This window comes from Tripterygium wilfordii, chromosome 3 (genome assembly GCF_013401445.1).
Source record: "Tripterygium wilfordii isolate XIE 37 chromosome 3, ASM1340144v1, whole genome shotgun sequence".
Classification (NCBI taxonomy): domain Eukaryota; kingdom Viridiplantae; phylum Streptophyta; class Magnoliopsida; order Celastrales; family Celastraceae; genus Tripterygium; species Tripterygium wilfordii.
In genome coordinates, this window is record NC_052234.1 from 9,355,104 (window position 1) to 9,375,058 (window position 19,955).

Below are 19,955 nucleotides of genomic sequence, written 5' to 3' on the forward strand. Positions count from 1 at the left end.
TTTGGGTCCACCATCAATCAGATCCCTCAATCAGGTCTCAACAGGGTCAGTGGGTCACTTTACATGATAATGGGCCCTAAGTGGGCCTGATGGTCAGAATTGGATGTGGCCCACTTTATTTGTGTTTCGTGGTTTAGATTGGTAGTCCCACACACCGGTCCAAGTCAATTTCATCCTCAGACCACTTATGTGCCTTTAATCAATAAGGATGTAAAATCTCTCCCCTTTATTCTCTTTAATTTTATTTTTTTGTAAACTAATGGCAAATAAATCTGAAGATCTATACATGGTTAGAAAAGAACAAACACATTACAATGTCGCATATTTGAATTATATTTAAGACAAAAAAATTTAAAGATACTTTTAGCAATGACCTAAGTATGTATTATAATCTTTAATAAGTGATGTTTAAATATGTAAACTTGTTAAGTTTTTTTTTTTTTTTTTTAAAATTGTAAGGGAAGGAGATGAGGAGGCTCGAATTCGAGACCTTTATGAAACACCACAAATATGAATATCATGAGTTATTCGTGATTCTCAACTTATAAAATATTAGAGTTAGTGAATAAATGTAGGACATCAAATTAAGAGGTAGACAAAAATGTTTTTGGAATACTTTAGAATCATACAAAGTAGGAAAACACAAAAAATCATAAAATAATGTTTTTTTCATATTAGAATATTGGAGAGATATTTTTATCAAAAGAGAGTCATTACAAATTGCATGACGTGGAATTAACAATATTGTTTAGTTTTCACATAATGTCCAAAACAACACTCCCACTGATCTAGAATTCTTCACAAAAGTTGAATATTTCCTTATTGTTTCTTTCTTTTATTAAATAATCAATTTAATTTTCCTGTTTCATGGTCATAGCACAAAGAGGCATGGTCCCACATTGAACAGCGGGGCCCACCTTGCGATATAGTTGATGGGAAATGAAGGGGAATTGGCTGACGTGGCTTTGAACAACTTTGATCCGATGCCACGTCGTAGTCCTTCATGATTCCTTTGACAGCTCAGTGATACACATCGCATGAAGAGCATAAGAAACAAGCTTTTTGTCTAAATTACGATATTACCTCACTGGGAAAACCGTAATAAAGAGGATGTGAAGGGGCCATTCGTGACAGTCTGACTGTGAAAATATATTACAGAATAAAGAGGATCTCAAATTGTTGAAGTTTTTCACAACAAAAAATGGCTCTAACACGAAGCAGCATCAGGAGCAAGCTCCCTACGCTCGTTCTCGCAGCTCTATCGGGCCCACGATTGAATGGGCCGATGTGGCAGCGCCACTCCTCCTCCGACGCAGCAGCTGCTAGCGAGGCGGAGGTGGTCAATTCGAGGCACGTGGGTTTGGAGTTGTTTGGAGGAGTGAAGGAGTATGAGGAATACAGGAGGTTTCTCTATGGAGAAATCACGCACAAGGCTCTTCTTGTCGATGCTGCTGGTACGCTCCTCGTTCCTTCCCAACCTATGGCTCAGGTCGCACCTCTTCTCCTCACGCAGACACCCACACACGCTGCATGTCTTTCGCTTGTTGATTTTTGGGCTTTTACTTGAAGTTTTGTGGGTGGTGGTGTTTGTTCTTGTTTGATCAATTTTTTTCTTCCATTTTTTTTTGGGATGTATGTGTTTATTTTCACCACTAGGGTTTTAAGTATTTTTTTCCCCGTCTCTATGTCTCTGTAACTACTCTCATTTGTGAATTTGATTTTCTGATTCTTTTTTGTATGACTGGTTGTAGATTTATAGACAAATTGGTGAGAAATATGGCGTTGAGTACTCTGAGCATGAGATATTGAACAGATACAGAAGGGCATATGAGCAGCCTTGGGGCCGATCACGACTAAGGTTCGCCCCTTTTTGTTTACCCATTTTTAGTCTATTCGTCTCAATTTCTTTATCATTTGATTAATGTAGTTATTTTGTGATTTTGAAAGGCTCACTCCTTTTGATAGCTATGTGAGATCAGAATCACTGAAGCTCATATTAGATTTTTATATTTATCTTACCAGATGCATTGAGACACTAGTCACTACCGGATTTTCCTTACCAATCCAACATTTGATTTATTACTTACAAGTTTGATCACAGGATCATTGTAATATAACAACATTGTATAAGTTCAATCTTTTATGAAAGATATTCATTGATGAATCTGTGAATATTATGGCCTTTAGCTAAGGTAGTGAAAGGGTAGGATGGGGTTGGCACTTGAAAATGATATGCAATTGCAGAAATACCTATGTATGCATCAATTAGAAGCTACTTCTTCTAAATAGTTATGTAATGTTTAGGTAGGTTGGTTTTTGAACATAAATTTAGTGTGGACTTCGCTATAGTAATGCTGTAATGGTAACCTTATCGCTTTTGCACATTGGTGTTAAGGTGTTTAAATTTTTTATTTTTCAACTTTTATTCAACATTAGAAGTATTGCATTAACCATTTTTATTTCAGATATGTGAACGATGGGAGGCCATTCTGGCAATTCATAGTCAGTTCATCCACTGGCTGTTCAGATTCTCAGTACTTTGAAGAACTTTATCACTATTATACTACTGACAAGGTTGGTTAGTCATCTGCGCCGCTAACAGTTTTGATATTATTTTGTGACTTAGCTTGGATCATTGATTTCTCATTGTTTTAATTTTCAAATAATGTTTTTATCTCAAGGCTTGGCACCTTTGTGATCCTGAAGCTGAGAAAGTGTTCAAGTCTCTAAGAAATGCAGGTGTAAAGTTGGCTGTCGTGTCAAATTTTGATACTCGCCTGAGATCTGTATTGCGGGCTTTAAATTGTGAGCATTGGTTTGATGCTGTGGTAGTTTCGGCAGAAGTATGTATTATCTGTTTTTCTTTCATTCTGTTCTCTTTTTACCTTTCTTTCTTTGGGTTAATGGACGGGGCATTATGTATTATTATTTGTCTACACAGTTTTTGGTCAAGCATTTATTTGCATACAGATTTTGGATCTTTGGCTTTCTGAATCTCTCTTCCATATATATTAATAAATTAACGATTAAGACTGTATGGCAACACAAACATGTTCACATGTTCTTTCTGTTGGAATTATGAGAGAATATTACGTTTCTTGTAATTATGGGTTGTAAATATTCCCTTTAATTACTTTGATTTAGTTTCCTAGAATTAGGTTGATTTGATTGATTTAGTTTCCCTAATTTAGGGTTTTCAATGTAACTATATAATGTACAACCTCACAACATGAATATACAACACAAATTATTCAATTCTTCTTGGTATCGGAGCCTTAGGGTTTTCTTTATCATCACTGTTCACCGGCACTGTTCATCGGTGCTATTCAGACTGTTCACGGTACTGTTCACGAGTACTGTTCACGGGCAGTTTTCTCGGCTTTTTCTGGCAGCACGTATCTCTTTTGTTTTTCATCGGCTTCGGCAGCTCTTTATCTCAAGCGTGACTCTGTTCGCACCTGTCTCTTTTCGCACACATCTATCTCAAACATATTTGTGTGTATCTGTCTCTGCGCGCACCTGTCTCTCGTCGCGCGTGTCTATCAGCTTCTCTTAGTGAGTGTTGCAAGTATCTTTGTTGGGTTATCTTTGCGGCAATTTACTTTTGCCGAGATGGATTATAGTCATCTTTCACCAGATTTGAGCCAGCTCCAGTCCCAGATTGCTCAACTCCAGTCCCAGATTGCTCAGCTACAGTCATTAGCTGTTATCGCTACAGGTACTCCTACTGCTTTCCATGGTAAGTCAGGGAATCCCACTTGGATTTTGGATTCTGGGGCTAACAACCACATGACTGGTGAGCTTTCCACCTTCACCTCTTCTGTTACTCTTATCAACCAATCTGTCTGTATTGCTGATGGTACTTCTCTCCCAATTCGTAGCCAGGGCAGTGCCCGTTTGTCTCCGGATATTACTCTTCATTCTGTTTATTATGTTCCAACACTTTCAACTGAAGATGAAGGATTTTCTGTTCTTTTTGGTTTCTCATGTCGCCTTGGAACATTGTTGTGCTTCAGCCTGATCATCACTGTACTGAGTAGACCTTGGTTTTACTGACGTTAAAGATTAAAATTCGAAGTTCATCCATCTGTGTAATTAAATTTTATTTCTTCTCTTTTTCAATCAAGTCCAGAAGACCAAAACTGTCAGGGTTTCTGGTGCCGTGAGGGCTAAAAAAACAGACCACTTTTTGTCTATCCCATTATCATGGTGATGATTGTATTAATGCCCATACTATCTATTTTTTGAAGACCACCGTTGTATATGCTATTGGTGATCATTTTATTCTCCCCTGGGTCTGTCTAAGCAGGTAGCAGCTGAGAAGCCAAATCCAACAATATTCCTGAAAGCTTGTGAGTTATTAGGAGTAAACCCTGAGGATGCTGTACATGTAGGAGATGATCGCAGAAACGATATATGGGGTGCCAGAGATGCTGGTTGTGATGCTTGGCTCTGGGGAAGTGATGTTCACTCTTTCAATGAGGTATGTGGTTGGATTTCAATTGAAAATTTAGGGAAAAAAAAAGAAGAAGCACATATGCAATCTCTCATTTGCATGTAGTACAATCATGATGACAATCGTTGGTCACCAATTCATCACATCTGATATTATCTGCAATACTATTCTGAAGTGTAAAACACATAAAAAAAAGTATGTTGAAGTTAATGAGTATCCTTGAAATTTGGTTTGCAGGTTGCTCAGCGAATTGGGGTCCAGGTTTGAGACAACTTACCTTACACAATAACACCGATGTACAGGTCCCTTTAAGCTTTTTGTAAGAGGTGTAAATTCTTCGACGAGGTCTTAATTAATATGCAGGCTTTGGGGCTATAACTAGTTTGGAAAGACTGATAGATGTAATATGTAATGAGATAACTACCTACCCTTTTTCTATTCCAGATAGTTGCTCTCTTTTGAATGCTCCTCCGTTTCCCAAGTTTTGTTATCTTTTGCTTCAAATTATTGCTTAGCTCAATAGATAGGGTTGAATAGTGAAATGCATGGACTGTTATATCTGTGGATTGGATTGCATTCTTATGAGGTATGGGAATTGAAATTCTACTCAACATTAAATAGTTTACTAAATGTTGTACATTACCCAAATATTCCCAAACCAAAGATGATTGTCTTGGAATAACGCTTTTGGAAAGATTCATAAATTAAAGTCTTTTAACTTTACTAATACTATGACGACATTCACTATAGAGTAGCAGAAAACAATGCTTGTAATATATTTGATTTCTTTTCGAAACCATGACAGACCATACAGAAGGCAGCACTGAGAGGGTAATAGGAAACTGCAAAGACAGTGAGATTTGGGAGAGAGAATCACGGAACGTTAGATTGTGCCCAAAGGCCAACTACTCAGAAGATAATAAAAGAAAATACTCAGCAACATTTGACCACTACTATATACTGAAGGGTAACTGTTGAAGCCTTAACACAAAGTCACACATTGGAAAAATAGAAAGTTGAAGGTTGAAGTGTGGTTTATAAGACATGGGGGAGGTTCAACTCAATGGCTTAAGCTTTTGAGTAAAGTTAATTTCTTCCATATCAAGTAACCCTCACATGTGTTAGGCCAATTCACCCCGATCCAAATTCCTAACATGGTATCGAAGCCCGGTTGCGGAGGTTCATCCCGGTCCAAATTCCTAACTGTAAACAATTCTGAGAACATTCAACGTTGATAACTAGAAGTAAATTGTAATTCAAAAACTCTTTTTAAGTACTAACCTCACCTTTACAGATTACCCTCAAGAACAAAAATGACTCCGTGTTTTAGGAAATATTGGGCTCTCAATGGGTTGTTCGGTTTCCGTGAATACATCAAACCCGTACGACTTTGTTTCTCCCTAGTTAACAAGTGAGTCAAGGTCCAACTGACTTAATTAAGAAAAAAACCTAGTTAATGTTAAGGAGCGGGCTTATCCCGTATTAATGAGAATGTCTAAAACAGAACAATCATATTTAAAGCTTAAACAACTATTTGCCAAGGTAAACAAGAGACAATCCCAAACAAACAATCGAGAAGAGGACTAGATTTTTTGAAAGAAAAAGGACGAGTGGGAGAAACACACTGCACTGGAGAGAATTCGGAAGCGATCGAGGACACAAACGCTAGGGCTGGGCTGGGTGACTGGGTTATGGGCTTCTGGTTTGGGCTCTAGGCTAATTAAAAAAAGAAAAAGACTCATGAAAGGAAAAAATATTTGTGGAAGCTCGAAACATGAGAGATGAGATATCAACCCTTGCGCTTTCTCTCCTCTCTCAGTCTCCGGCTCTCTTTCTTCTCTGACGGACGACAAAACAGTTAAACAGGTATGTCTTCTAAAAACAATTTCTTTTATTTTTTTTTTGCTTCTTATTCCGATGTTAAAGTGGACTGGGTTTTGAATTCCTGACTTCTTCTCTCTATTTGGTAACTTCGGCACTAGATTTGATGTCTTTCGGCTTACAAAATTGATAAGCTTGTACCGCGATTCCCCTGTAAATACTAAACCAAATCGTTCAAAGTGTGTGTAAATAACTTTGTGAGTTGTAATCATCCCCAGAGAGGGAGTTTTGAGGAGTTCCATTTTTTTTTGATGATTCATAATTGTTATATTTTTCTGTTTTCTCAATTAGTATAAACTGCCAGATTTTCAAAATCAAATTTAAATTTTACTACTTTCAAATCAAGCAACGAAGCTCTCCTTGTGCAATCAGGACTCATAGTGTTATAAGGTTTTATTTTCCTTTGCTCTCCTTGTGCAATCAGGACTCATAGTGTTATAAGGTTTTATTTTCCTTTATATTGAGTCGAATCTTAATCTCACTTTCTTTGTTCATTCATTATTTTCTCTCATTCCTTATTTTCCCTCGTTCCCTCGTTCGTACTCCAGAATGGAGATCGTGGTTAACAAGAAAAGAAGATTAAACCCAGGTTCAGATGGCTGCCCTCCTCTTGATGGTGGTGTTCTCACATATGACTGGGCTCAGCTTGACCGTGATGTTCCTCTTGATGGTGGTGTTCTCACATATGACTGGGCTCAGCTTGACCGTGATGTTCTCGAATGCATCTTCAAGCACCTGGATTTCATCGACTTGTGTCGAACAAAAACAGTTTGTCCATGGTGGACCAAGACCTTTGCATATACTTTTAAGAAACTCCACGCATGTCCTGCTTTGCCGTGGCTAGTTTTCCCTCCTCGAGAAGACAACGATCATATTTGTCGAGGGTTCAAAACTGGTTGATTCTGGGATTTTGAGGACGATAAATTCTACCCATTCAATAATATAGCCGCTGAGAACTATTGCTTTATCGGCTCTTCTCATGGATGGTTAGTATGTTTAGACAAACAAGCTGTTCCTTTCCTTTCAAATCCTTTCACTTCTGAAAAAATTCAACTTCCCCCATTGGGTTCTTTGCTGGGCATATCTGGTTTTGAGAGGACAGCGAATGGTCAGTATGAGATTGGTTTGAGAATGCCCGATGAAACAAGATTCATAAGAACACTGCGAGAGCGCTTTGTCAGAAAGGCAGTACTCTCATCATGTCCGTCTCATCGCCACAAGTTTTATGCAGTGTTAATCTATGGCCCGGAGCTAAGGCTAGCTTTCTACAAAGATGGTGACAGCTCCTGGACTGAGCTTGTTGGTGGACATAAACCCTATGAACCCTATGAAGACATCATATGCAACCACCAAAAACAGATTTATGCATTGACCTCAAATGCTGAGGTTGATGTGTGGGACATAATACCAGATGGTCTTCCCATAAAGAAGATGTGATGTACATCGAGAATGACATCCGGAGGACGTTAGATGACATATATCTTGGAAACCTTTGTACTCGATATTATTTGGTGGAATCGGCAGGAAATTTATTACTTGTAATAAGGACTATTATCATGTATTTGAAAGATGCAGATGATGATGGAGAGAGCAACGACACAAAGATGACTTGCTACACGACCTTGACGTTTAATGTTTTCAAGTTGGACGCCAAGAAGAAGTTGTGGATAGAGATCGGTAGTTTGGGGGATCGTGCGCTATTTGTAGGTAGAAATGAGTCCATATCAATTGGGATCAAGGATTGCAAGTCATTTAAACAGGATTCAATTTACTTCTCAGATGATTTTTGGGCTTCCTTGGAGGCGGATCATTTACGTGGACAACCTGACATTGGCTTGTTCTGTTTTGAAGATAGAGAAATCCAATGGCGCTATGAATGTGAGACAGAAAATATTGGAAGACCTTCCACTTGGGTTGTACCACATCCCTGGTAAAGACAGCAACATCAGGAACAGTTTTTATTTATTTTTTCTATCAAATTGATGTATATTTTTTTTACCTCTTCAGATTGAGATATTTTTATGTATCATATAAAATTCAACCATTTTTTGGTAGCTTTTTTATTGGGCATGGTGTTTTCCAACCCTTACAATTTGCATATCACACCTCCCCTGTTGTTTTATATTTCTTTTGTACCAGAGACAGGTTTGGAGTGATTTTGTTGCGTTAGAACTTTAGGTAGTGCACTCGGAATGATCTGATACCTGAACACTTGAATAAACTTTTTCACATCAAATCTAACTTCAAAATTGCTGACTTGATACCATAACAAACACAAATAAGCCATTGGAGTTCAAAAAAAAGTACCTGCAAATCCCTAGTCTAATAAGTAATTTGTTTTGGTACTGTTTAATAGGTTGGTTTTTATTTATTTATTTGTTTTTGCATCTGACTTCGGGATGTTGTTTCTCCTCTGTTTGTTTCATCGTGAGCGGTGCATGGAATCTGATACAGTTCTTCAATTTTAACCACAATTATTTAGGTTGATCTGTAACATAATCAATATCGTTTGTTTCGAGGATTGACATGTTTGATGTGAATTCCACCAGAACCGAGTATTTTATTGCAGACATCTTGAGCTTCAAATTCATGTAGGGCCTCATCTAAGGGAAGTTTTCAAAGACCCTGTCAAGAAGGATATTATCTCAAGAAAATCTTTTCTATTCGCTCTATTAAAAGTCTAGTTCACCGTCTGATGAGATTTAATTAATTTAGGTCATGCATGGAGAACACGGAGATATTGTGCGGCTTCAACGTGACTTTTGCGTATGTGTCTGCAATCTCTGGACGGGTTCTTTTTACTATTTCTGTTTTTATGAACTCCGGATTTGGGCTCTTTCGTCTTTGTTTTTGTATTCCCTTTTTGGTGGCTTCATTCTATTCGTAAAAGTGGGCATGATTACAGTGTAAGTTGTATGCTATCTATTCCAGGTTTTGACTTTGCTTTGATAGTTGGAGTATTAGGTTGAAAATATTTGTAATTTGCCTGTTCTGATTCATTGTATTTTTATGCGATACTTATGGTCAAACGTTTCTGTTTCTTCTTTTTGTTTGAATTATGTTAATTCAATCCATTTTTTTCCTGTGTCATGCTTAGTATTTTGCTTAGAAATCAGTGGAAAGGTCTTCGTTGGTCAGATGGATGCAATAGTGTGTGTTACTTGATTGTTCTCTCAATTTGGCCATTCCCTTGTGTGTCAAAGAAATACTCTTTTTTTAGTTACTTTAGTAGTTTGGCATTTGTAGCAGCATGTGCAATCTATTTGATGTTAAAATTGTTTGCAAAGACACTGACTAGAAAGGTTTTTGTTTGCAACACTATCTTGAAAATGAAATTCAGCATTCGATTATATATATTAGAGATAGAAACGTTGCTGTAGCGATTGATTCATACTATGTTTCTGGTACAGGGTTGCAGGGTGCTGGTTTTAATGCTCTACAGCTTGCAGTGTGTGCAGTAAGTCCCCCCTCCTCTTCCAATTTTCTTGCCTGCATCTCCTATTGTTCTGTACATGCACACAGTGCATTAAACTTAAATCAGGATGTTAAAATCGTGCATGTCCCATTCAAAAAAAATGTTTTTTTGCCATATCTTCTATAGTTGTTTCTTATGCAGGGATCAAAAGCGTTCGATCTATTTTCTTTGAAATTTCTTCCTTTGTAATTGTACTGTTTCGTCTTTGGAGGTCTTATATGCTCTACTTAAATGGATTCTAGGGCCTTTATAAGTGGCGAGATATTTTTGCTTGCACAGAAGATGAAAACACTGGTTATATAACGCCAAATAAAATTCTTCTTGAAATCGGCAAGTATCTGAACTGATAGATTTCAAGTTTATATATTCCTGTACCATATTCTAACAATGAAGGCTGACTTTAGTTTAGGACTATGTCGGTTGTCCAAAGGGCGAACTTGTATGGTGTCGTTCTTTGTTACTAAAAAATAAATGAAGGCTGACTTAATTTGTCCTCGTCTGTTTTTTTTACTGTCCCTTCCTTTTAAATGGTAAAAGCCAAGCAGATGCCTGTTACTACCAGCATGCTATGCTGATTCTTAAAATCTAAGCGACTAGGCCCCTAAAAATGTTTAGCACAGTCTAGTAAGCATCATCAAGAGTTCTATGCAAAATGCTGCTGCACCTAAAACATTCTGAAACACTAGCCAAGGTATATGTAGTTTGCATTTGGTGAACTGGTACTCCATTTTCTTTGACTGACAAACTTGGAGGTGAGGTTTCAACCAAATTTGGAGAAATCTGGAGTAACGATGCTGATTTTTCACAACTTATAGAGAAATTGAGGTCTGGGATAGTGTATAAATCTGTCATCTGTTTGGTTGGCTATCATCCAGTAATTTCCCACCAATATATTTTTAATGTTTTGTTAATTATCTTCTGCAGTAGGGAATTAGGGATAGAAGTCGCAGAGGATTTGCTTTAGATGGTGCCATGGCTTTGCTCTAGATGATACTGCTTTGATATTTGCTTTCTAGACCATAATACTCTAATCAATGTGTAGGCCCCACAAGAAAATATTGAAGGTAATGGTGCGTGTGAAGTCGTACCTCCTGATACTTTGACAAACTGGGGAACTTCGAATGCCAGGACAGAAAATTTTGATGGTGGCAATACAATAGATGGTAGTGTGATCACTTTTCAATCAGCTTCTCCTGATCTCAAAATGGAGTCTTCAGATCATAGAAGCAGTGTTTCTGAATATCACAAAGATAATAGTGAAGGAGGGTCTTTCGAGTTTCCGGGTGGACATGGTGATTCGGGGCAGAGAGGTTACACAAACAAATGTGCAGACCTGACAACCTCAGCAGAGGTTGTTATATAAACTCTCGTTAGATAGTTTTCAATACTTGCAGAGCTTTAGTCAAAGATATTGTCTTTTCTTAGATAGATTACTGGAGCAACTGTCCAGGTTCCAAAGAAACCAAGCCATGGATTTGGTGCACTGCTAGGCAATGCGACCTCAAAGAGGAAGTTTGATACTGGTAAAAGGGTGAGGTTATAGAGTCATTTACTTCGCCACTTCTAATAGTTTCTTTATCTTTATATATGTCCAAGACTCCAAGTCTCCTGTCCCCTCTTCCCTACCCAGGCTTCAGCATTTTGTGTTTCTTGTTTTCATATCTATGCCGATTTCAGTTGTTGACCATGCCTCTTGGTAATCAATTTTTGATGTATTTAAATTGGCGTTGGAGATTTTCTATTTATTAGCCTTTTATGATATGAGGGGGGTCCTGATGTCACGTAAGGATGGTACCCTGAAAATTTCATTGTTCACACCTTTATATGTGAAGTTTTGCGAGGTGTAATTTTATTCTTTTGTGTCTGGGATTTCGTTTGGGCCGATTATTTTCAATTAAAATTTGTTCTGTACTTTCAGGAGACGGGGGAGATAAGGTTGGAACAGGATCAGAACTACTGTGAATCTCCCGTTCTTCCCTTTTTAGGGTGAGGGCGAAAAATCAGCGCCACGCGTACAAGGATGAGAACTCTGTGGGATCTGCCTTGGAAGATAAGAAAGCTGAAGAACCAGGTGGTGGTTTGCGGCTTAAACCATTTGATTATGCAACGGCTAGGACACAAGACTAGATTTGGGGTAGATGGCTGGGAGGAATCAGCCAAAGAAGGTTCAGGAGGTAGAAAGAAAAGTGCAGAGGCAACTCAAGCTCAAAAGGATAAATATATACGGAAAGAGTATTTTTGTCTATAATATATTTGAACAGTAATGCTGCACATTTTTTTTTTCCTTAGTTGGCAAAAGAAATAAATTTTGAAGTTGAACTATTAGAAGCTTCTTTGTTGAAAATTTCCAGCGCTTTGAGCAGTCGGGATGGATCGAGAATTGATGCATCTTATGATTGAGGTGAATCATCTGCAGCTAGCTGCTTTCTTATTCCACAAGCATTTTCCTTTTCAAGTTTGATTTCGTGTCGCTCAAGGAAGAAGTGGATGTTTCCTGGGATTCATGTCTGATTTTTGTTGGTCATAATAAGTTATTTAATATAATGCATAATCGTTTTTCTTAGGGGTTATGAAAACTGACGAGGATTCTCTTTGTATAACAGTCCTTTTAAGTCCCTTGATGCTTCATTTGAATCTTTTTTCAAGTGTGTGATGATCATTTTATATTTATGAAAAAGAATGCATTATTGGAGGATTTTTCCTGAAGTGCTGATTATGTGTCATTGCTTGCATTTGCGAAAGCCATTTGTGAAATTCATTTAGAGGGGATTCTAACCGACCCAACAAGCCAATACCCAACACCATCTCACACATCTTTCAAGACGTTTATTAGCGTTTGATTTATGTCTATTTAGCCCATCTGTTCAAATTTTCGAAGTTGTCTTACTAAGTCGAAAATTTTATAAATTTGATTGTAAGAACAATTCCTTGTTGTGTAAAATAATTGCATAGAATATGTTGACTATGCTATAAAATTTATTTTTTATTAAAAAAAAAAAAACAAACACATTTGTTAAGAGAGGAAAGGCAGCATAAATGATACATGAAAAGGCAAAATCATAATGGGTCTCGGGAAAGTGGAAAAATGGTATTATTGGAATTTCGAACCAAACACAATCAAGAATGTGTGCAAGTGAAGTACGGCTCAGCGACATTCATTTTTCTTCCTCTCAATGCGATGACGACAACAACAACAAACTCTCTCTCTTCTCACTCCCTCTACCTCTCTCTCACACTAAACAATTATCATCATCTTTCACACACAATTCCATTTCAAACTAGCTGCCCTTTGGGTTTTTGTTGTTTAAGTCATCTCTCTGAAAATATGGCCAGCGTTTCTACCCTCCGTTTGAGTGTAATTTTCTGCCCCACCGACGAGCAGCTCCTACAATATATATAGCTGAAGAGCAACGAACGGTGACATCCTCCCATATGAGGATTGCATATATTGTGGAAATGAATGTTTTTGGTCATACTCCCTGGGTTATTCGAGGGTGGAATGACCATCCCCTCTCATTCAATCTAAATGAGAGGTATTTTGGGTCAAACCCATAGGTAATAGGGCTCTCATTCAATCTAAATGAGAGGTATTTTGGGTCAAACCCATAGGTAATAGGGCTGATAGAGTTGTTCAAGGTCGAGGTGGGGAGGTTCATGGAGGAAAACCCACAAATACGGCCTCACTGACTCACATGGAAACATTGTGGGTCACTAGCACTCTTGTGCCTTTTATGTAAAGGGCACGATTAAGAGATCGTCTGACTGGGTGATGAACGTTCTGCAGCCGCTTCAGATATGTATATGTATTGATATTTTAATTTATTGTTATTTTTAGTTTTAATTTCTTATTAATTTCTTTTTTGGTGTTTTATAGCCCGATTGGGCTGTGGCAAGAGTTTGCTTCACGAAAAGGAAGGACGGGGATTATGGGGTTGAGCCACCCGCTACTGCAGCCGAGGAGGAGTCCGCTGCTGCCGCTGGGAAGGAGTCCATGTACATATTAATTTGACATATAACGCCTTATTTAAATTTTTTTAAAAAATAATCTTTTTGAGTATTTTTCATTGGTTATTTCCATACGTTCGCGTTCTATTCTATAGATAATTCTAGAAATTACACGGGGTGGGTGATGAGTGTTTTTCAACTCCCCACCCCGCCCAAAACCAAAGAGGGGTTGGTAATTATTTGATGAATTATTTTAATTTATTCATTTTCCTTTATTTTATTTTATTGTTTGAGTTAGTCATTCTATTGATTATTTTATTGTTTGCTTTTGAAAATTTTCAATAATTATAAAAATAAATATATCAAGGTTAAATAAGTAAACTATAAGTATTATAAATAATATATATAAGTAATAACATATGCGGGTATGGGGCGGGTGGAGGCATATACGGTTATGGAGCGGGTGGATTTCGATAAAATCGTCCCCGTACTCGTTATCTTTCTCATAAAAATATTCGTATTCATTTTCCGATGAGCAATTGTTCACCCAAAATCAAAAAGAGGTTGGTAATTATTTGATTTCAGGAAAGCCTTAGTTATTTTAATGATTATTTTATTATTTTATTATTTCCTGAATTTTTTTGGACGTTTAAGGTGGTAGCCAGGATCCGTTTTTATGGTGGCAATCATCCGCCAGTCGCTGCTGCTGTTGGTGAGGTCTTCGGGGTTGCCCTGGAGGAGGTGGAGGCTGAGGCTGAGGCTGAGGCTGAGGCTGTGAAAGAGGCTAAGGCTGTGAAGGTCGCCGCTATGTTGATGAGGTCTTTGGCACTGCCTTGGAGGAGGTTGAGGGTGTTGGGAAGGAGGTGGAGGTTGAGGGTTCTGCTGGGAAGGAGGCTGAGGTTGAGGGTGCTGTTGGGAAGGAGGCTGAGGCTACTGGGGAAGAATTAGATTGGTTAAATCTGTCTCTGTAAGATGGAGAAGGAATAGGTAGCGGTCAATTTCATATGTTTTAATTTTTTTTTTAGGATAATACTTGAAACCCTAAAAAATGATCTCAAAAAACCTTCTTTAATGTGGAGTGCTGGATATGGAGCAGGTGCTACGTGTGTGTTTTTAATCAATCACTATTTTAATGTCACATAGATTTGAGAACTTTTGGGGGTCATATTTTGGGTCTCTAACATTGTCCATTTTTTTAATCAAATCATCTTGTGATGATAAATATGAACAGTGAACAAGAACAATAGTGTTATTTGTTGTAAATCAAACTAGCATTAGTTCTTTTTTTACATTAAGAATAACAGAAAAAAAACAAAAAAAAAATATAATCATCGAATCGATATTGTAGTTAATAGAAGAATACAATTTTTTCGAAAGATGAACTCAATGGTAAAATTGTAAAATTGACACGTAAATTTACAACATAATAATGAAATTGAACCCATTAAAATTTGACCCATCAACCTAGGGGTGTCCACAACCAATACTCAACCGAGAAACCGATCCGCAACCGTGATTATTTGATTTTTGGATATGGTTTTTTGGTTATGATTTCAGATATGGTTATGATTTTAATAAATGTTTAGATATTTTTGCGGTTATGGATTTTTCAGTTACGGTTATGGTTATAACCGAAAAAACCGAATAATATTAATATATGTTATATATATAATATATAATATATTATATATGATATATTATATAAATATATATTAAATTAGATTATATATATATAAGTTACATATTAGAATATGACACTATGAGGGGCAAAGTAGTATTTGTAAAACTCTGATTATATCTTCGTAACAAATTATAAATTTAGATACCAATTAACCTAATCATTACATAAATTATAAATGGTGAATTTTATTTGCACCCCCACTTTTGCTAAGTACGCCCCAAAAATCATAAAAACCCATCATCTATTCATACCCCTCCTCACCCTACCATTTCCCTTCACCATCTCTTTTTTTCCTTCGTTTCCCTCATTTCTCTTCTGCTAAGCTTCTCTCCTGACCCACACAGAGTGAAAGACAAACTGGAAGGCAAGCTAGGAGACCAAGCACCCTACTAAGCTTTCTTCCTCTCCTCACTGGCAGGGGCGTTCTTGTAGGCGCTGCAGCAATCAACAGCAGGTCGAGATATCTCGGTGATCGCAAAGTTCGTTGTGGAAAAGATCGTCGCGGCACCAGCCTTCGCCGTTTGCAAGAAGCTCACCTTCGACCTCATCTGCTCCACCCGCCTCACTACAGATCTCTGGGACACCGTTTACCAAGGTATCAAGTCTGATCTACACCTCCCCGACCTCGACGTCACAACAGTTGCCATTTCCATCCTCGCGGCCATCCCTTCTCATTTGCTTGCCAAATTATTCACCGAATGTAACTCCGAGATCTCTGGTTGTTTCGACTCCTCGAGCGATAACTTACGGTTCTCCATCACCGAGACCCTCGGCTGTATACTTGCCCGTGATGACCTCGTGCACAACTTGGTGAGCACCGGAGGTGAGAAGGTTGGAAGGGTAGAGAAATGGCTGCCACCATAGTGGACAGGGTGCAGGTAGCAAAATCTAAAAAAGAGAGAAAATGGGGTGAACTCATAATTGTTTTAATTTAAGTTGGGGTTTATTTAGAATGTGGTGTACTCAGCAAAAATTGGGGTGCAACTACGGTTCATCATTATAAATTAAGATTGATTAGTTGAAACTCATGGTGGCTTTATCATTTTAAAATTCATATAAATTAATATTGATCATTGCTAATGCGAAAGTGGGGAGACATCTTCATATATATTCTTCTTCTTCTTTTTTTTTTTGATCATATTATTTATCTCCGTCTTTTTTTTTCTTTAATTGTGATGAGATAATATATTTATTATCATTATCATGAATTTTTATTAAACTTTGTTACATGGAGTTGGAGTCGATCATGGCTATTTTCTCACTCTATTTGACATTTATTCATACTTTTTTCATTTTTTCAAAAACCGAAAACCGATCCGAGCCGATCCGAAAAATATGGTTATTTCGGTTTGGTTATCCAAACATATATGGTTCGGTTATGGATTTTAAAATATCATAACCGAATCAATTCGGACATTTCCGTTATGATTAAAAACTGAATCGAAAACCGAATGAACACCCCTACATAAACCCATACAATAAAAAATGCATATAATTTTATGGCTGGCTCTAAATGAGCTCCGCCTCAACAAAATTTTGTTATGGGCCCCTTTTTTTTTTTTTTTTTTTGTTTAGGTTTAAGGCTTTCCTTAGTCATGGCCCTTGTTTTTGGTAAGGATTTCTTTAATCATGGGCCTTGTTAAATGAACGAGTAATTGGGTCCAGAGAAAAGAAAAGGGTCGAAACATGAGATGAGATATGAACCTAGCGCTTTCTCCCCCTTTCGTTCGCCCGTATTGATGGATGCCCCCAATCTCTCCGGCGCTCTCTTTCTTTTCTGACATCGGATCAGGTATGTCTTCTCAAAACAACTTGTTTGATTGTTTTCTTCTTATTTCCATATTAACTGAACTGGGTTTTGAATTCCTGATTTCTTCTCTCTAATTGGTAACTTCGGCACTAGATTACATTTTTTTGGGCTTACAAAATTGATAAGCTTCAACCGCGATTCCCCTGTAAATACCGAAACCAAATCATTCAAAGTGTTGTTTGTAAATAACTTTTTGAGAGTTTTGAGGAGTTCCATTTTGTTTGATGATTCATAATTATTGTATTTTTCTATTTTTCGATCACTGCCAGAAGCTCTCCTTGAGCAATTACGACTCATAGTGTTATAAGGTTTTATTTTCCTTTATATTGAGTCGATAGATATATAGTTGATCTTAATCTCACTTCCTCTGTTCATTCCTTATTTTCTCTCATTCGTACTCTAGAATGGAGATCGTGGTTAACCAGAAAATAAGATTGAACCCAGCAGCTTCAGATGGCTGCCCTCCTCTTGATGGTGATGTTCTCAAATATGACTGGGCTCAGCTTGACCGTGATGTTCTCGAATGCATCTTCAAGCGCCTGGATTTCATTGACTTGTGTCGCACAAAAACAGTTTGTCCATGGTGGACCAAGACCTTTGCATATACTTTTAAGAAACTCCACGCATGTCCTGCTTTGCCGTGGCTAGTTTTCCCTCCTCAAGAAGACAACGATCATCTTTGTCGAGGGTTCAAAACTGGTCGATTCTGGGATTTTGAGGACGATAAATTCTACCCATTCAATAATATAGCCGCTGAGAACTATTGCTTTATCGGCTCTTCTCATGGATGGTTAGTATGTTTAGACAAACAAGTTGTTCCTTTCCTTTCAAATCCTTTCACTTTTGAAAAAATTCAACTTCCCCCATTGGGTTCTTTGCTGGGCATATCTGGTTTTGAGAGGACAGCGAATGGTCAGTATGAGATTGGTTTGAGAATGCCCGATGAAACAAGATTCATAAGAACACTGCGAGAGCGCTTTGTCAGAAAGGCAGTACTCTCATCATGTCCGTCTCATCGCCACAAGTATTATGCAGTGTTAATCTATGGCCCGGAGCTAAGGCTAGCTTTCTACAAAGATGGTGACAGCTCCTGGACTGAGCTTGTTGGTGGACATAAACCCTATGAACCCTATGAAGACATCATATGCAACCAAAAACAGATTTACGCGTTGACCTCAAATGCTGAGCTTGATGTGTGGGACATAATACCAGATGGTCTTCCCATAAAGAAGATGTACATCGAGAATGACATCTGGAGGACATTAGATCACATATATCTTGGAAACCTTTGTACTCGATATTATTTGGTGGAATCGGCAGGAAATTTATTACTTGTAATAAGGACTATTATCATGTATTTGAAAGATGCAGATGATGATGGAGAGAGCAACGACACAAAGATGACTTGCTACACGACCTTGACGTTTAATGTTTTCAAGTTGGACACCAAGAAGAAGTTGTGGATAGAGATCGGTAGTTTGGGGGATCGTGCGCTATTTGTAGGTAGAAATGAGTCCATATCGATTGAGATCAAGGATTGCAAGTCATTTAAACAGGATTCAATTTACTTCTCAGATGATTTTTGGGCTTCCTTGGAGGCAGATCATTTACGTGGACAACCTGACATTGGCTTGTTCTGTTTTGAAGATAGAGAAATCCAATGGCGCTATGAATGTGAGACAGAAAATATTGGAAGACCTTCAACTTGGGTTGTACCACATCCCTGGTAAAGACAGCAAGAGCAACATCAGGAATAGTTTTTATTTATTTTTTCGATCAAATTGATGTATGTTTTTTTTACCTCTTCAGATTGAGATATATTTATGTAGCTTATAAAATTCAACCATTTTGTCGTAGCTTTTTCATTGGACATGGTGTTTTCCAACCCTTACAATTTGCATATCACACCTCCCCTGTTGTTTTATATTTCTTTTGTACCGGAGACAGGTTTGGAGTGATTTTGTTGTGTTAGAAATTTAGGATCTGATACCTGTACACTTGAATAAACCTTTTCACATCAAATCTAACTTTAAAATTGCTGACTTTGATACCATAACAAACACAAATAAGCTATTGGAGTTCAAAAAAAAAAAGTACCTGCAATTTTGCAAATCCCTAGTTTATTAGACCCTCTTTACTTTTGCCATCTAGGTTAAGGTTAACGTCTCAAATTTGGGAGTTCTGCAATTCTTTTAATAAATTTAATGAATTGGAAGGTGTGTCACATTACACCACATTTTTGTTTTTTCATTTTTAAAATTTGCCTAACTTTTTTTCCATCATTAAAACGTAAATTATAAACCCTAAAGAATTGTAGAGCCCTCAAATCCTAATGTCTCATATCATCACAAGCGAATTTGCATTTATCTTCATTAATAGATGACATGTACAGAAATAAAATTGCAACAAAAAACAAATGAACAATATTTGGCCCTTTTAGATTTCATAACAAAAAGGGCAAAATATTTTTTAGATATCAATTTCAAAATATATATATATATATATGCTAGCTTGACATTATAAGAAACAAAATTTTCAAACATAACTTACTAACTACTAAGAATGAAATATAACTATGACTGTTTGCTTTAATTTCTTATTCCGATCTATTAAAAACACTAAATAAAAAACATGCATGCATTGATTATTCAAGATTATCACCAAAGTTATTAACAAAGTAAACCAACCAACAAGAGAAAACAAAGCA

At 37.3% G+C, this 19,955-nt stretch overlaps 3 protein-coding genes and 1 long non-coding RNA gene across 6 annotated transcripts; all 4 read left to right on the forward strand.

Moving 5' to 3' along the window:
• The first annotated feature begins 1,184 nt into the window (after positions 1-1,184).
• LOC119989591 (haloacid dehalogenase-like hydrolase domain-containing protein 3) lies at positions 1,185-4,946 on the forward strand. Of its 3 annotated transcripts, none has more exons than XM_038835219.1 (6): positions 1,185-1,528; positions 1,752-1,858; positions 2,466-2,574; positions 2,682-2,843; positions 4,310-4,483; positions 4,694-4,946. In XM_038835219.1, the coding sequence occupies exons 1-6, from the start codon at positions 1,202-1,204 to the stop codon at positions 4,721-4,723; spliced, it is 909 nt and encodes a 302-aa protein (XP_038691147.1). In that variant the 5' UTR covers positions 1,185-1,201; the 3' UTR covers positions 4,724-4,946. The 3 variants fall into 3 exon arrangements, with proteins under 3 accessions (XP_038691147.1, XP_038691153.1, XP_038691160.1); XM_038835225.1 differs by having other exon boundaries at positions 1,185-1,489; XM_038835232.1 differs by having other exon boundaries at positions 1,249-1,454.
• Positions 4,947-6,167: 1,221 nt separating this feature from the next.
• Positions 6,168-7,686, forward strand: LOC119989277. The gene is made up of 2 exons (XR_005465777.1): positions 6,168-6,322; positions 6,886-7,686. It is a non-coding gene; the product is annotated as an uncharacterized LOC119989277 (long non-coding RNA).
• Positions 7,687-8,782: 1,096 nt separating this feature from the next.
• On the forward strand, positions 8,783-12,484 carry LOC119995444. Its single transcript, XM_038841954.1, has 5 exons — positions 8,783-9,103; positions 9,748-9,794; positions 10,855-11,163; positions 11,242-11,343; positions 11,731-12,484. Exons 3-5 carry the CDS (start codon positions 11,017-11,019, stop codon positions 11,800-11,802), a joined length of 321 nt encoding a protein of 106 aa, XP_038697882.1. The 5' UTR covers positions 8,783-9,103; positions 9,748-9,794; positions 10,855-11,016; the 3' UTR covers positions 11,803-12,484.
• A 4,625-nt stretch (positions 12,485-17,109) lies between these two features.
• LOC119988796 (probable F-box protein At4g22165) lies at positions 17,110-19,113 on the forward strand. The gene is made up of 2 exons (XM_038833977.1): positions 17,110-17,230; positions 17,652-19,113. Exon 2 carries the CDS (start codon positions 17,653-17,655, stop codon positions 18,976-18,978), a length of 1,326 nt encoding a protein of 441 aa, XP_038689905.1. The 5' UTR covers positions 17,110-17,230; position 17,652; the 3' UTR covers positions 18,979-19,113.
• The last annotated feature ends 842 nt before the right edge of the window (positions 19,114-19,955 follow it).